Genomic DNA, 17304 nt, shown 5'->3' with positions numbered 1-17304 from the left:
TCTCCTGACAAGGGGCTCCTGGTTGAGTTACTGCCTGCCCCGCTGCACGCCTGCCCCACAGCCCAATCTCCCTATAGCTGGGCTCTGTGTTCCAGGAACATTTGTGGTCCTGCCAGATCGTGGATGTTGCCAGACCAGAATCCCAATTAAGGGAGGATACATCCAGTATTTGTTTTTGTAGACTGCTATCGTCCTCCACCCCTTTAGTCATTTCTTTTCTAAGATGGTCAGTCCCAGTCTTTTTAACCTATCTGCATGTGGAAGCCATTCCATACCCTTGATCAGTCTTTGTTGCTCTTCTCTGACCCTTTTCCACTTCCACAATATCCTTTTTTGGATAGGGCAACCAGACCTGGGCACACAATTCAAGGTCTGGACACACAATGGATTAATATAGTCACATTATGATATTTTCCATCATATTCTTTCCCTTACCTAATGGTTTGTTACATTGTTTGCTTTTTTTTTTAAACTAATGCTGCATAACAAATTGAAGTTTTCAGAAAAGTATTCACAATGATTCCAAGATTTCTTTGAGTGGTTACAGCTAATTTAGAAACCATCATTTTATCTGTGTAGTTGGAACTATTGTTTCGATTACTTTGAACTTACCCATACTGAATTTCATCATTTTGTTGTTCACTTGGTTTTTTGAGATCCCTTTTTAACTCTTTATAGTCAGCTTTGGACTTACCTATTTTGAGTAATTTTGTATCATCAGCAATTTTGGCCATCTTACTTTTTGCCCTCTCTTCCAAATAATTCATGACTATGTTGAACAACACTGTCCCAGTTCAGATCTTTGGGATATCCCACTATTTATCTCTTTCCATTGCAAAACCTGACCATTTATTCCTACTCTTCATTTTCTCTCTCTTAACCAGTTATTAATCCAAGAGAGGACATTCCCTCTTGTCTCATGACACTTTACTTTGCTTAAGAGCCTTTTGGTGTGGGATTTCATCAAAGGGTTTCTGAATGACCAAGTACATTGTCACATCTGGATCACCTTTGGCCAGATGCTTGAGGACACCATCAATCATTTCTAGTAGACATGATTTCCCTTTACAAAATGTGTTGTCTCCTTCCCAACAAATTGTGTTTACATAGGTGTTTGATAATTTTGTTCTTTAGTATAGTTTCAATCAATTTTCTTGGTATGGAAGTTAGGTTTACCAGCCTATAATAGCCAGGATCACCTCTGGAGCCTTTAAAAAAATCAATATTATATTAGCTACGTTCCAGTTACATGGTACCAGAAGTATTATGCAACTTCAAATTTGAGCTCCTTCAGGATTCTTAGGTAAAGAATATCTGATCCTGGTGACTTAATAATGTTAATTCACCAGTTTGTTCTAAAACCTCATCCATGGAGACATCAGTATTTGCAGCCAATACAAAATTATTTAAGATACTGTAGTTAAGCCCAAAGCTGACTCTGAAGAGTTACAAAGGGATCTCACAAAACAGGGTAATTGGGCAACAAAATAGCAGATGAAATTAACTGTGGGTAGGTCCAAAGTAACACATGTTGGAAAAGCAAATCCCAACTATATAAACAAAATGATGGGGTTTAAATGGTCTGCTGTCACTCAAGAAAGATATTGAAGTCCTTATGAAAAGTTTTCTGAAAGCATTTGCTCAATTGGCAATGGCAGTCAAAAAAGCAAACAGAATGTTAGGACCCATTAGGAAAAAGAATTTCGCAATGCCACTATATAAATCAATGGTATGTCAGCACCTTGAATAAGCCATGCAATTCTGGTTGCTCCATCTGAAAAAAGAGAATATTAAAATTGGGAAATGTACAAAGAACAACAACTATTAGGAAATGGAATAGCTTCTGTCTAACAGGAACGATGAAAAAGTCTGGGATTGTTTCTTAGAAAAGAGATAACTAAAGGGGGATATGATGGAGCTAATGTTTATTGACTTTGACTGCCATCTGCACATTTAGTAGATTTTTTTTTTAAGAGAACTGCATCACTCTTGACCAGACACCCGCAATAATGCCTAATGGATCAGTGAGGCATGATTTCCCTTTATAAAAGCCATGTTGTCTCCTCCACCAACAAATTGTGTTCATCTAGATGTCTGATAGTTCTGCTTTTTCTGTAGTTTCAATAATTGGCCTGGAATTTAATGGTGTGGAGATAGTGAACAGAATAATGTTGTTTACCACTTCCCATAACAGAAAAACCAAGGATCACCAAATGAAACTAATGGGCAGCATGTTTAAAGTAAACATAAGGAAATACTACTTCACACAATGCATAGTCAACTTGTGGAACTTGTTGCCAGAGGATGTTGTGAAGTGCAGAAGTGCAACTTGGTTTAAAAAAGAATTAGATAAGTTTTATGAAGGATTTGTACATCAGTGGCTATTAGATAAAATGGCCATGAATGAAATCCCATGCTTGGTATCCTTAAATCTCAGACTTCCAGAAGCTGGGACTGATCAACAAGGGGAGGGGACACTTTGTAATAGCCATGTTCTATTCAGGGCCTCTAAAGCACCTGGCACTGGCGTCTGTCAGAAGAAAATATACTAACTAGCTGGACCATTGGTCTCACCCCATATGGTCATCTTTACATTCTTGTTCTTATGTGCCACTCACAAACTGTGTATGAAGAGTTGAATTTCCACAAAGTTTTAGTTCTGAGGTTTAGTTGGGATTGATCTGTAACTAGATATCTCTAAACAGCAAAGCATATGTTTAAGTTTAATTAACTTCAGTGAGATTTAAGCATTGCTAAATAGGGATGAACTCAAATATATTCTTAAAGTTAAGCACGTGCTTTGCAGAATTGGGGTTAGTCGGATAAAATTGCAAACTTATGAACAAGTGCATTAACTTGCCTGGTGCTTGATGTTAAACTGTGCATTCTTTAATGTAATATGCTGGACAAAGTAATGCTGCTTTTTGTAGAATGGGAGGTGGACATTTTATTTTGAGGATCCATTGTTCAATTATCTTGAGGGCTCATTAATATGAGGATGAATGGGAAGACAGTGTTAGTGCAGTAGACCATTGGGATAAAAATGAGTAAACCATGTGCTCTTTTACACTACAGTGTAAAATGTTTGTGGCTAGTATTTTAATGGCAGTTGGTAGGCTTATTTGTCTTCATCTGGTGTTCCTTTTTTAGAGCACTGTAAGGTATCAGTTTCTGCAGAAACTGCTTCTTCCAGCAATCAATAAAACAGCTGATAAAGATTAAGGGGCTCATTTTCATTTACACCAAAGCCTCTTTACATTACTATGAATGTCAAATGGTCTTAAAATTGGTGTACCAGAAATTTACACCCAGTTTAAGTCCCTTTTGCATTACCAGACCTGTGTAAAGAGGCATTTGTGTAAATGAGAATAGAAATAAAGAGATTGTGACACAAGTCATAAGAAATGTTGCCTCAAGGAAATTATATTACAATATTATAAACAGTAGTAGACCTAATGTGTATTTCATCATGTTGTGCCAATTACACCATGAACAACTTGGCCTTTAATAGATAAAGTGATTAATTTGAGAGATAACAACTAAACTTGGGGTCAACAATGTTTGTATTTCAAATTTCTTGCTGTGCTTTTGGTACAAATACACCTCTTGTAAAAAAAGAAACATTTAAATATATTTGTAGGTATAAGAGCTTCTCCCATTCTGCTACTGTCCAAATGTGAGACAAGGACCATTAACACTATGGGTAGGAGTGGTATCCATAGCTTCTGTCAGGAGAGGGATCACTTGACGATTGCCTGTTTCTGTTCACTGCCTCTGGGGGATCTGACATTGGCCACTGTCAGAAGACAGAATACTGGGCTAGATGGATCTTTGGTCTGACCCAATATGGCTGTTCTTGTGTTCTAAACTGAGGGGATATGGTCACACTTCAGGGGTGCAATGCCAACAAAAGTAACTGAACTTTGATTGTATCAGAGATGGCCATGTTGGCATCCATCACAAGACCGACGCAAGCAAGCAGAGCTCCTGCAAGCTGAGAAAGATGGGCCCTTCATGGGGGAAGTTGGAAATGAAGGCGTTTGTCTCTCGGAACTGGATATATAGGCGAGGAGCTGCATAGGCCAAGATCTTTCTTCTAGGCTTACAAGGGAAGTCAGCACTTTGCCCAGGGGCCTGCAATCCTGTCAACTCCCCTCATCCTGACTGTGGGGAGGGCCTGGCTTCCCACTCCCAGAAGGGGTGGCAGGTCCGGTCAGGCATGGCTGGTAAGAAGAATTGGTGAGAGAAAACATCTAAAAAGTCTAAAACTTAATTTAGCAAGATACAGTCCTTGTTTCAAGAGGTAGGAAGATCTCATGCTATGCATGCCTGCCTCTAGTATTCCATTCCCTTGGTGATTTGAATGTAAATAGGGCTTTCATGGGTTTTGGTTACATCTTCCTTAATTCCCCTGGAGTCAAGTAGCTGCTTTGCCACCTGTGTGGGAAAGACTTTGTTTCTCCCTTTGGTGACAAGACTGTACGGCACAATATTAATGAGTATCTGTAATTCCTTTTGTAGTATTGTTAAATACAATTCACCATGATATAACATACCACACTCGTTATACAATATTCCTGTATTATGAAAGTATACAATCAGTTGATTCAGTTGCTTATCACTTGAGGCTCGTATCCCCTGTCTGTGTAGCCCACATAAAAGTTTCTCTTTCCTGGGGGTGGTGTAGAATCCAAACTGCCTCTTCCCATGCTTGTGTTAGCTTGATAACTTTGTTGACCTAATAAGTAAATAGGCCTTTCTTGTTTCTGCCTGATGACTTGGCTAATCAGAGGAGCAAACTTATTCCTTTGTGTAGGGCAGATCTGATTGCCAATTTATGCCTGGTTGAAATACACTTTTTGTCATCATTCCAGTATATATCCAGAATTCTTAACACACTGTGTACATATGTGGCTCAAGAATCCTTATCAGTGAGTTATTAGTTTTTCAATGCTATATTAGATACTAATTATAATATCAGTAAAGTGAGGAATAATGAACTGGTCAGGCCAGCAGAAACTCATTATGTGATACTCAAGCCTATTCGGATGCTCATAGGGCCACAGGGACACACACAAATAGTGTAGGAAACTGAAAATCCAGTGGCATTTTGTTTTCTAGCGTCAAGGACTGTCTGCAAGCTCAGTTCTGTTGTTCTTTATTTCATATGTTCCTAATTTTCAACAATAAAATTGAGAGGAACACCAAATTGGAGGGCATCACTTATTTTAGTCCCAAAGTAGCCTGTCAAAATTGAGAGGGATATGGTAACAAAAAAAAGTGTGTGCGCTGTTTTTGTTAAGGGAAATATTTTATGGAGAGAATTATTTGTTCAGATATGAAAGCCCCATCCCAAACAGGTATTTCCAAGGTGCACACAGACAGATGTATAAGATCCTGCTCAGCATAAGCATGTCCTGTTACTGAAACACACAAGCAGAGAGTCAGGCTTTGTGTTTAAGATGCCACGTTGCTGTGCTAATTCCTCAGCCTCCGTTTAAAGACTTTGTTGGAAAAATAATAATAATACTGGGACTTGCAAAATAAAGATTTAATAGTGTCAGTGGCTGAAATCCCACTCTGGCATGTCATCATTGCTTGGGAGTGAAATTTTTTGTGGTAGTTAGTATGCATCTGGGAATCCAATCTTGTATGCCGTATGAATATATTTTTTCTGACTATTGCTGTGTTAAGATCTGCCTCTTAAGTGAACCAGGGAGGGGGACTTGTGTGTGTTTTATTATAAATCATAATTAATGGGAATGAAAAATGAAGTAATAAATTAAGGAACAGCACGCTGCAATTCTTTTCTCTTCAGTGCGAATGAACGTTTTGGAACAAAGAATCTGTGCGCCAAAGGCTGGTTAATCAAAATCTGATCTCTTGAATACATTGAAACATTCCCTTCTCTGCTACTCCTATATGTTAAATATAAAGGAAAGTAGCTTAGGGAGGGGTAGTGAAGTCTGTGCACTGTGCTGGCTCTAATTGGGGAAGAGATCCTGGGCAGAGGAGAGAGCTACAAAGTGATTTTTACCAAGGGTTTGCTTAGCTGAGCTTCTAGCACATGGGGATGTTACTGGGCAGGGAATGGGATGCGATACTTATGAGGACTGAATAGAAAGGGGATGGCAGGGGAGCATGATGAAAGCAGTGAGGAAGCTGCATAGTTTAAATGCTGTCATGTTTGGCAGGGGAAAAGGGAAAGCTATTTCCTTTTTAATTTACCTGCTAGGTGGCTCCTAGAACCACCCTTTGATGCCTGTCTCTTCACTTCTCCTTCACCCAGGTATCCCACAGAAAAGTAAGGACAAAATTTTCCACTAAATGTTGATGTACAGTGAGTCCGTGAATAAGTTTGCCAAGTTTCTAACTGCACAAAACCAAAACCCCCTCCCACCCTCATCCGACCTCTTTCTTGATGTCCTGCCCCCGACTCATGCCATCCTCTCTCCCTCCATCCTGCTCTCCCTCACTTTCACTCACTCTCATAGGGCTTTGGCATGGGGTTGGGATTCAGTGGGGGGAGGGCTCCTGCTGAGCACGGGTGTGCTCTGGAGTGGGCTGGAGATGGGGGGGTTCAGGGTGCAGGAGAGGGTTCTAGGCTGGGATAGGGGATTGGGATGCAGGGGGGTGAGGACTCCAGCTGGGGGTGCAAGCTCTGGGGTGGGGCAGGGATGAGGAGTTTGGGATGAGGAGTTTGGAGTGCAGGAGGAGGTACAAGCTGTGCCTGGGAGGGTTTGGCTTGTAGGAGGGGGCTCAGAGCTGGGCAAGAGGTAGTGGGGGGGTGTTTGGGGTGGGTTTCAGAAGGGAGTTCGGGTGCGGGAGGAGAATCCATGCTGGAGCAGGGGGTTGGAGTGCTGGGTCATGGTAGCTTTTACTACATCTCCTGAAACAGCCACCAGGTCCCTGTGATTCATATGTGCATGGTGGGCAGCCAGGGAGGTGCCACAATGCACCCTCTTGCCCACAGCCATTGTCCCCAGCTACTATAGGTGGTTGTTCCCAGCTAGTGGGAGTGGCGGCACATGAGCCTAGGGGCCACAGGTACCTGGTGCCCACTTCTGGGAGTTACGTGGAGCCAGGGCAGGTAGGGAGCCTGCTTTATCCCCAGGCTCCCAACCTGAGCTGCCAAGGTCCTTCTTCAACTGGTCTTTCTGGTTGAAAATCAGCCTCCTGGCAAACCTATCTGTGAAGCTTCATGGGGTAGCTGAGTTAGCCTGTGATACAGGTATGTTTCTTTGCCATTCAGTGCCACAGAGTTTTAAAAAAATAGATAGAAAGGTTTTAATTTTTTAAATGTAATTAAAAACATTAAGATGTTTTTTAAATCTTTACCCTGCCAGGTTTGCAATGCAACAATTGAAGCACTTGGCTAGTGCAAGAGAACCAGAGAGTGCAACTGAACAGACACTGACTTTAAAACAAAGCTGAAGCAGACCAATCTGAATTCAAAATACCAAACTTAAAATGCAAACTACATATAGCAGGAAAAAAGGCATATTCTAAAAATGATTCATATCTATGGCATAATCTCACAAGGGAATTTTATTTTTAAAGATAACATTAGTATTTTTAAAAGACATGATAGCACAAACATTTAACAATTAAAATATTTAGCTACATGAGTAAAAGAGTCTGGAAGTTAGTCAGGTATTTAAATATGTAAATTCAAATTATAGCCTGTAGGAACATCTAATATTTTAATTGTGAAGACAAATCAAATCACTTAACATGTTTTGTTTACTAGACACATACATCTCAACCTCATTACAAAACCCACAGTGCCTTTATGTGTTCAGAGGAAATCCAGTGTGCCACTTTATTAGATAATTACCTTTTAATTTAAACATAAATACCAAGTGGAGGAGGGAATCTATTTTCTCTAAAGATTAAAATTGTATGTACAGTGACATCTCTGTAGAGACTTTCACTGTTCATACTACTTGAAATATTAATTATGATTACGCATTAAGTACTAGATCTACTGTCATTCATTTAAAAACAACAACGCTGTATTCTGCAACTGTCCCCAAGACTGCAGTATAGTATTGTGGTAAGATGTGCTGTTTTGAGATTTCTGAAAGAACCTGTAGTCCTTTATAGAAAACTGTGTACATGGCTACATTAATACTTTATCAGACTCCTATTAATGTTATTGGACTCCCTGATAAACTCCTCTTCCAGTTAAGGCACATTTTAATCTAATTTTTGCATATACAGGATGAGGCCCCCATTCTACAATTAACTTGGTAGGGGATGGGCCTTTCTTGATAAAGCTGAAGTCCTTGGGATCTGTATGGGTGCAGGGCTCTGCCTGCATATATCTGTGTGCAGAATCAAGTTAAGAACCTTCCCTGGAAGCTCTTGTAGTACTAAAACAACCGCAGTTAAATATAGTAAGAAACTCATTGATCAGACCCTTTGAAAACTTGCCTGTGCACAATTGGACAAACCTACTGATATTGATTTGGATTGTTAGACTGGCAGAGTCCATGAGATGAGGTTAAGCAGTTGTGGGTCTCATCTGAGATACAGTATACAGCGCGCAAAAAAAAGTGATTCAAATTGAACCAGTGTGCATGTCACACATGCTGCTGCTTGTCTGTAGTGGTAAGAAACTGAAGTCATAGGCCAGAAACCTCAAATCCAGGTGCTTAATGTTAGGAGGCCATGCTAAATCAATCATCAGACTTCTAACTGGAAATCACCTAATTTTCAGATATGCTTGGCACAGTGAGTAATTTGGCCCCCTGGGGACAATGGGAGACACAGGTGCTTAAAATCAGGCTACTTTTGATTAGTGGCCTTGTCAGGGCTGTTTCCCACTCTGGCATTCCAAGTGCAGAAGATGGGGGCTCACAAGAGACCTTAAATACCTTGCCTCTATAGGATCTGCTTACAAAAACTCCCCAGAGACACAGATTTGCTGACTTTGGGAGTAGCTGCCACCACCAAGTAGAACAAAAAAAAAACCCTTTCTTGTTGAACCCTGGAAGAAAGCAATTGGACTTCCTTCCCCAGGGGTACCCCTAAGTTCCTCTGCCACAAGAAAAACGAAACAAAAGAAAACAAACTGTATCTCTGATAGCCAACCTCCCAGGGTAGGGAGGCACACCCAAGATCTCCTGTTACCTTACTGGACACAAGAATCAAATTATGGCCTTAAAAATATTATTTAATTAACAAAACAAAAGGATATACAGTAGACTTAAAATAATCCAGAACCTTTGGAACCTAGGTGGTGCCGGATTATTGGATATGCTGGACTATAAGGAGGTACTATAAACTGGTTATACTGTATATAAAGTGTTTTTAACCCTTTTTATTGTAGCACAAGCACTGTCCAGCATCACACAGTGCCAGTGGCGGACTGACTCGGTCCTGTCCAGTTTCGCTTGGTTCAGCTGCTGCCATTGCTGCCTTGTGACTTGTTTTTTGCCAAAGCTCACTCACTAGGCTCTTGCCATTTTGATGCTGGACTATTGGGAGTGCCGTGCAATTGGATGCCGGACTATTGGAGTTTTACTGTACTTGATAAAGCATACTTGGTTGCTAGGTGTTAGAGCAACTAAGAAAAGAACAGAGAAAAAACACAGAGAACCATAGTTCTGTGGGTTGTAACTTAAATGGTGAGTGGGGGAGGGAAGGCTTAGATTCACACAGAGAAATTTAACCAAACAACCAAAATAAAGTACCCTGATCGTGACTAGACACACTTTTTTCCTTCTACTTGCAATCCATAATGATCCATACTTCAAGGCCCAGTTCACTCCCATGTCCAATATTTCCTTATAGGCATGGTAATTCTGATTATGGCACCTGCTCCCTTCAGCCCTTAATGTATAATTTTTCACAAAGAGAACAAGCAAGGATCTATATCCAATTCAAATTCCAGCACTGTATCCCCACTGGTTCTTCTGACCCCCTGCCAACACCTTTGCTAGCTACCAGACGTGCTAACCAGCACTCCTTCTATCCGTCACAGGCCTAAATATGGTTTTAAGAACATAACTTTAGGCACACGGGTATGAAATATGTTACTTGATGCTTTTCTTTAGTGGTGAGGGGAAAGGATGAATTGTGTTTTGGTAGATCCAAGCCCAGAATATTCCAAGTGCACTCTGCTCTTAGATCTTTACTAGGGCAGGTGAAATGGATGTTTAAGAAACAGAATCATTTCTAGGATTCCCTGGTATTTCTAGAAATCCCTCTCCTCAATTATGTAGTCCATGTTCTTATTTGTTTGTTTTTTAATTCAGCCTTTGCTAACCTCTATTAATTTCCATTTTACTTTGTAGTAATACGTAGGAATCCATTTGGAATGGACATCTGTTGTCGGAAGGGGTCAAGAAGCCCGCTACAGGAATTGTATAATCCCACCCAGGTGAGTGTCCCAACATCACAGCCCAGCCAATAAACACAGCCTGAATTTACTTGCAAAGCTTTTGGTTTTCCTCCCCCCTATCATAATCACGTTCCTCTTTGGGTGGGGGTGAGGTGGACTCTGGGATCTGCACAGCTAAACCACAAGCTTCTACAGCTTGAGCTAAAGGATGATGTCTCCTACCTGGAAGCTGTAGCGGCGTTTTGTCCTCTGCAGATCAGATTACTGAGAGTTACAATGGCACGGCTGTAATACTTTTTTGTCTTATGTTTACAATGGGGATGGACTTCCAGCTAGCCCAGAGGGCTTTCCAATCAAAGGTGGGTTGCAGGTATACTATCCAAGCAAGCTGAATATTTTACAGAGAGGCGGACCATGATACCCTTATGTTTACTGCTATGCTATGCACTGATTAATGCCACTGAAATCATAGAGACTACTTATCAGGGAAGAGACTACTCAATGTGACTAATGAAAGCCTGAGTCGTTTTCACTGTGATTCAAAAAAGCATCTTAACATCAGGTCTCTAATTTCTGCTGCTGCTACCTTATTCCTCATGTGTGTGCTGAATTAACTTGTTCAAGCACAGCACTTCCTGGTGGCAATTCAGAGAAAGTGCTGCCCTTGAGAGAAAATGGCAGCTGACTTTTAAACATATTTATTAAGGTTTAATAGCTGCCTATTATTTATTTATGTCTCAGTTAATACATTTTGTAAATCTTCATTAAGTTATTAAGGAAAGTGACTATCCTAATAAATCTAACTCATTAGATTTAAGAAGGCAGTAAATGCTTTAAATACTAGTTGATTATGAGAAGAATTGCTTTACAGTGCTCACAATAAATGCCAAGTGATTTTTACACATTTATAAGTATTGTCAACAATCTAAAGATGCAATATCTAATATGCAGAGGAGTAAAGTGCAGGCATGCAATAATTTTGTATTTATTAGCATGTATTAATTTCCTAATTAAATCTCAGTTCTACATGTAGCGGAGAACACTGAATTACCCATTTTTGTGATAACACTTGATACAAGCAATGTACAGTCCATGTTGCTAAATGGAAAGTGCAACTTCAACAGGAACAGACATGCTGCTGCACAGGAAAAATAATAAAACCTTGAAATGCTTTTAAACAGAGCAAAAGAGAAGAAAGTTTTGTCTGTTGTGACTAGGGTCTACTGTGCATCAAGTGAATTCTCCTTGCCATTTAAGAGTCCCATTGCCAAAGGTCATCCCATATGAAAAGAACAGAGGAAATATCTCATAGGGTGTTAATCTCAGACGCCTTGCAAACTTGGTGAACTAAAGGCTTTCTAACATTTTGCAAACAGTGAGCCCAGCTGGCAGCTCCCTTAATGCTCTTCCCTTCCTTTCTTCCTCTTGCTCAAGTATTCAGTAAAGCATTAGAATTCCTTCTCAATCTCTCTTGTGGAGGGAGCCAGAAAATTCAGTGTTTGAATAAGTACAGCATTTCTCGCAGCCAGTGTTGAACGAGGCAGATGATTTTTTTTCACACACACAATTTCCATCAGTATACTGGCATCTTCTGTTCTTAGCACATTTTAAAAAAAGGTAGAATATTCAGCTGCTTTTGGGACTGCATTTTATATGCAGCCCAGTTTTCCATTCAACACTTTACCGTTAATATGCAAATGTGTATATTTCAGGGAAATCATAACGAGACAGTGGCTGGAGGGGGAGATATTAATGACAAGTTGATTTGGGGATCTCCACTGAAATATTTATTTCATTGATTTCTCTCCCCCACCCTCCCATTCAGTCACACACATTCTTCTTTATGAGATGGGGGAAAAACCTAACTACTACCTGCAAGCTAGCAGGATAAGAGGACAGATCATGGTTTGGAGCAGTGTTTCTCAAGTTGAGTCAGAATCTTCCCAGGAGGTCACCAACAGTGGTCAGGGGAATTATGAGCATACTCTTACACTTTCTCTCCAATTTTCTCAGAGATCAGCGAGTTGCAACATACCACTCAGTAGTGAAGATAGTTAGGGGATGAGCCAACGAGACAATTTTGGCCAAGGACAGCAAAACAAATCTCATTCTGTTATGAAAAAATGCTGTTGGATGTTTCATATTGTCTGGGCATATCATAAAGCATTGTAGGAGTTAAAAAGCTCATTCTAAAGGTGACATGCACTTGCGTACAAAACCATAGTAATCTGTTTGGTATTCAGTTTAGCTACCTTTTATAAGATGAAGGACTGCTGGTACATATAGCTCCAAGGAGGCTCCGTAATTCAAACACCAGAGTAAATGGCTGAGAGAGCCCTGTAGCATTCCGGCTTTGGATTGCTACAGGCTGCAATTCTTTCAACATATGCAACTTTAAATATTTAATTTGTCCAACTGCATGTTTTTATTAGAACTGCATGTTCTAATAATAAGAGAAACCTATTGGTTAGTTTGCCACCCTCACCTACAGAATGCTAACACGCAGCTTTCAAAACTGTCCAGCCTCGTCATCTGTTAGCTAATGTAGTACCTACTTATCTGTTAGACCTGCTATTATTGTACCTAGAACTGCTTTCAGAGTTGATGCAAATGCTGCCATCAGTGGAAACAGAAGCCGGATTGAACCCTATGAATAAGAGCAATAATTTTACTATTGGATTTAGATAGCACCATAATCCTAAGAGAGTAATATTCTTGTGGCTAATACAATCATGCCATTCTGAAGAAAGTGTTCTTGTTATGTTTGGCACAGAGATTTCCCTGTATTCATAAAGTTTGATGGTGATGAACTGATGTACACCAGCTGAAGGTCTGGTCTGTAGTATCTGCTATAGAAATACATGCCAGTGTATTCAGTTTGCTCCCTTCTTTGATGGAGTTGCTAGAAGATGCTGTGTTTTCTGTTGAATCCCTTGGTTGGATAAATTATTTTTACAGTCATTTAACTTCACTTTTATCTTACTGGTTCAAATCCAGAGGAAATCAAACTTTGTTTTTTGTCTAATGTATATCCAGTGACCTACATGCACAGGGTTGAGAAGTTTCAGTCCAGTTCTCAGTGGATAGATGCCCTCATTGCAAAAGATCCCCAACAAAGCTGGGTGTCATTGACATCCTTAAAAACAGCCTCTCCAGAGAAGTGAAAAAATTAATGGCTATTGAGTGCAATTCTCTGCTCAGCAGAAGGGCCAGCACAATGTCCTTGAAACATTTAAATCCCACTTACTTAAATGAGTGCATAGCCTTGTACTGGCCCTACTGAGTAACCCCGTGGATTGGAAGTTCCTTCCTTCCTTCCTTTTCAATAGAATGGGCTGATTCTGTCACATGGCTTCAAAGGGAAAAGGGAGAGGTTCCAGCTTGAGGTGACTTGTGATATTGTATACTTCTGTAGGAAGTCTGTGCCATTGTGCAACGCAGAATTTGTGCAGAAACTCATGTTCTGCACAGAATTTCCTCCTTCCACTCTCCCAGAGACTGGCTGCAAAGCTGCTTGGTGCCACTAGAGGCTGCTATACCTTGCAGAGCCCCGCTTCTAAATAAAATGGGTCTACTGGAGGGGAATGGAGCTGGAGGGTACTGGGAAGCTGCAGTTCTGACCCATCCTGAAGGAAGGAGGCAGCCGCATGCAGTAAAATTCCCACAAGCTCAGATTGTTTCTTCCTCTGGATCACTGGGCTCTGGAGGATAGGAGGTGTGTGTGGTTTTTTTTTTGGGCTGGGAGGTGCCTTGTGGCTGGGTTCTGGGGACGGGGCAGAGAAACAGGCACTGAGTTGTCCTAGGGGTTGAATTCTCTACTCCCAGGGAATTGTTTTTGTTTTTATCTTTACAAACATAGTTGCTGGCCTGTATTTTGAGATCAATTATCACAATAATTGAAACTGGCATGATTATATAGTGGTGTTTTGGCAAATAAAATAGGCAGAATTTTAAAGTATTGTGTGTAAAATTAATTTTTTTAATGTAGAATTCCCCCAGAAGTAAGTTGCTGTACTATGGGGGTATGTGGGCAGGATTGGAAACACAGGCATAATTGAACATGGACTAAGTGCAGGGCTGTCCTATGGCACCAAATTTTTAGGTGCCTCTGCGCAGCCATGTGCTTGTATACCCGCAGCTGCTGCAGGGCTTCCCTGCCCTTTCCCCCATGTGTTCCTCTCGGCCATCAGAGGGCTTGCTGCAGCCAGACTCCAGGCAGAGAGGAGCCCCCAGCCTCTGCAGCTCTGCTCTGGCCCCAGGGAAGCCCTTGAGTCTTAGTAAGCTGTGGGGTGGGGAAGGGAGAGATGCCCCAGGCAGGAGCTGCATGGGGTGGGACTGCTCAGTTGCTTAGGGCCCCAGATTTTTGTGAGGAGGGCCCCGACTAAGAGTCTTCTGTAAATGCAGCAGAAACTCATTTGGTAGAGTTTTCCTTGTATTTCAAACCTCAGGAAAACATAGGTAAACAAATATTTGCAAAGCATATTCTTAGAAAAATGCCACATGCCACAGTGTCTTGTAATTACATGACTTTGTACAGCCCCGCTGCTCTAAAAATAACAGTTAATTGCGGATCAGCCCATTGAGCTCAAGTCACCGAAAGTTCAAAATGAGCCAACAGCATGTTTGAGCTTGAGTACATCAGTGGGCGACACTGATCCGTTCAGCCCAGCTGAAAAAAATACCGACTTCTGAGTAATTAATAGCTAAAATGGACAAAGTGTTAAATGAGGGTAAATGCAAAACGGGGCCTTGACCCTGCACTTCCGCGCAGGTGAAATTCATACTGCATGTTAAAGGCGTTTGGCCTGCATATTGTCTCATCCTTCTATCTGGCATTTGATCCTTATTTCTCACCTTCAAAGAAGAGCCCTGGGTCTACATAGAGGCTGTAGGAAATGATATTGGAAATTTTACATGCTTCAATTTCTAACTTTAGATTTTCTGACCTTTTATTTGATCATGGGTCAAAACTTCTGTGATTTATTTTGTCTTTTGAAAAGTTACGTCCATCCTCTGAAGAGTTGCTAGAAGGTTATGTCTTGTGGAGGCCTAAGATGGAATGCTCAACCATTAGTTTCAAGTGTTCCCTTTCTGAAGATGCTACATCATCACCCTGGGGTCTGGCTCTCTGCATAGGATCAATATATGTCAGCCCACACCAGCCATAGTCACTTCCATCTGAATTAATATTTTTCTGTTCTTCTCTGGCTTACCCACCACAAGGTGACTTGGTGGGCACTAATACCTGCTGCTGGATGGATGATACCTTAGTGATCTAAGCTTCATTTCTAGAATATTTAGTTGTCTTACAATCAGAAATTTGCATCCCAGCGATGTTAACTCAGCCCATTATAATTCTGAGGCAGATACATTAAACACCTTGTGTAATTTACTATGTGTATAATAGAGCTTTGGATCTTAAATTAGCTTTGGATCTTTAAAAGGGTTCATAATCTGGAGGGGGGCAAAAGTTCTCAGGATTTTTGAAAGGTCTTGTGGTGAGAAGATGGGGTTATGTCAGTGCCCTCAGCCAATTTTTTTCCTCTCCTCAGTTGGCTATGATGTGTGGTGCACATGCTGGCTCCATCTTCCACCTCAGAAGTAATTATGCAGAGGCATGGGAACTAGGGGTGCTGCACGCCCAGGTTTTGTCCGAGGTCCTGGATGGTGCCCCTGACCCCATCTGTGGCACCAGCCTTGGCTGTCTTACACCTGTCCATGTGCCCCCTCCTGGAGCAATAGCCCAGCTCTAGGGTGTAGTGAGGAGTGCAGAGAAGAGTGAAAGGAGTGGGGTGTAGCTCAGCACCCTTACTGTAGTAACTGCTCCATCCCTGTCATTGTGTCAAATGTTGTTATAAAAGCCCTGAGATGGGGACTGTGCACGGCCCTGCAAGTTTGCTAAAATCGAAGAAATTAGGGCCTGATCACCAACATGTTCAAAGACAAATGACTGTAAATGTGCCCATGCATTTGTTGCGTGTAAGTTTTTATATGCCCTTTTTTTATTAATGGTGTTGGTAAGGAAAGTCACTATGCATGCTCATAAGAAACAGGATAATATCTTGCTCCTGTGTTTACTTGCAGATATGCTCTTGCAAATAATAGTAACATGGTGAAAGCAGCTCATAATAGCGGTTGTTGATTGATCACAATAAAAATTCAGCAAGGGGTAAAATACAGAATAGGGAGCTAGTAAAACAAGACGGCATACGATGCCAAATGACGGCCGCTTAATCCTATCTCTCTAGACCACCAGGTAAATGATAGCAGTACATCTAATTATCTGATGCTGAAGTAGCAGATGTCCACCAATGAAAGAATAATTAATTGATTTTACTCCATGGATGACTCCTTATGCACATATATTATTTACTGTCATGCTTGCAAGCAGCAGAAGACCAGCTGCCGGGCAATGGAATACTACATTAGCCTTAGCAGAAGCGTAATAGGAGTGAGAATACTTTATTATTAATTATAGATTACAAATAAGAGCTCATTTTAGAATTTAAGGAAATCACTTGCGGATAGTTTAGCGGGTGGTACTTGCCTCTTGCAAGCATCCCCCTTTGAAGAGCACATGTATCTCTCTTCTGTCTCTGCCTTGCAATGACACTTCAGCAACTCAGCCCTCCGGCTAAGTCTCACGCAGTCTGTATGTGAAATTAAAACGTAAACTCCTTTTGGGGTTACAGGTCCGACAGGGGCCTCTTTCAGTGCCTTCTGTAACATCTCTATTTGCAGCTCTGTCCCAGGGCTTGCTTGCTCCTCACTCAGTCCAGAAGGGCCTAGTGCAGTACCCTTATTTGAATGGTGTCTCAACCCTTTCTGGGCTCTTGTCCCCGCTCTGGGATGGAGCGGTGCCCCGGACTCCCTCTCTAGAGGCAATATCTTTGTCCAAGGGCCTTTTTGGCCCCAGTCTCCTGTTCCGAACCCTCATCTGGATGCCGCAGACTATT

The 17304-nt window shown here is 41.3% G+C and overlaps 1 protein-coding gene across 3 annotated transcripts in view; it reads left to right on the top strand.

Annotated features, from left to right (window-relative positions):
- Positions 1 to 17304, top strand: part of CHST11 (carbohydrate sulfotransferase 11) — a 274744-nt gene that overhangs the window by 137521 nt on the left and 119919 nt on the right. For all 3 annotated transcript variants that reach the window (XM_075938701.2, XM_006137994.5, XM_006137995.5), the window contains exon 2: positions 10302 to 10387. In XM_075938701.2, coding sequence (XP_075794816.1) covers positions 10325 to 10387 — 63 coding nt within the window. In that variant the 5' untranslated portion in view covers positions 10302 to 10324. The remainder of the gene's footprint in view (positions 1 to 10301; positions 10388 to 17304) is intronic.

This window comes from Pelodiscus sinensis, chromosome 1 (genome assembly GCF_052426305.1).
Source record: "Pelodiscus sinensis isolate ZL-2025 chromosome 1, ASM5242630v1, whole genome shotgun sequence".
In the NCBI taxonomy this organism is placed as follows: Eukaryota; Metazoa; Chordata; order Testudines; family Trionychidae; genus Pelodiscus; species Pelodiscus sinensis.
Note: the sequence above shows the minus strand (reverse complement) of the source record. Positions and strands in the feature narration are given on the sequence as shown.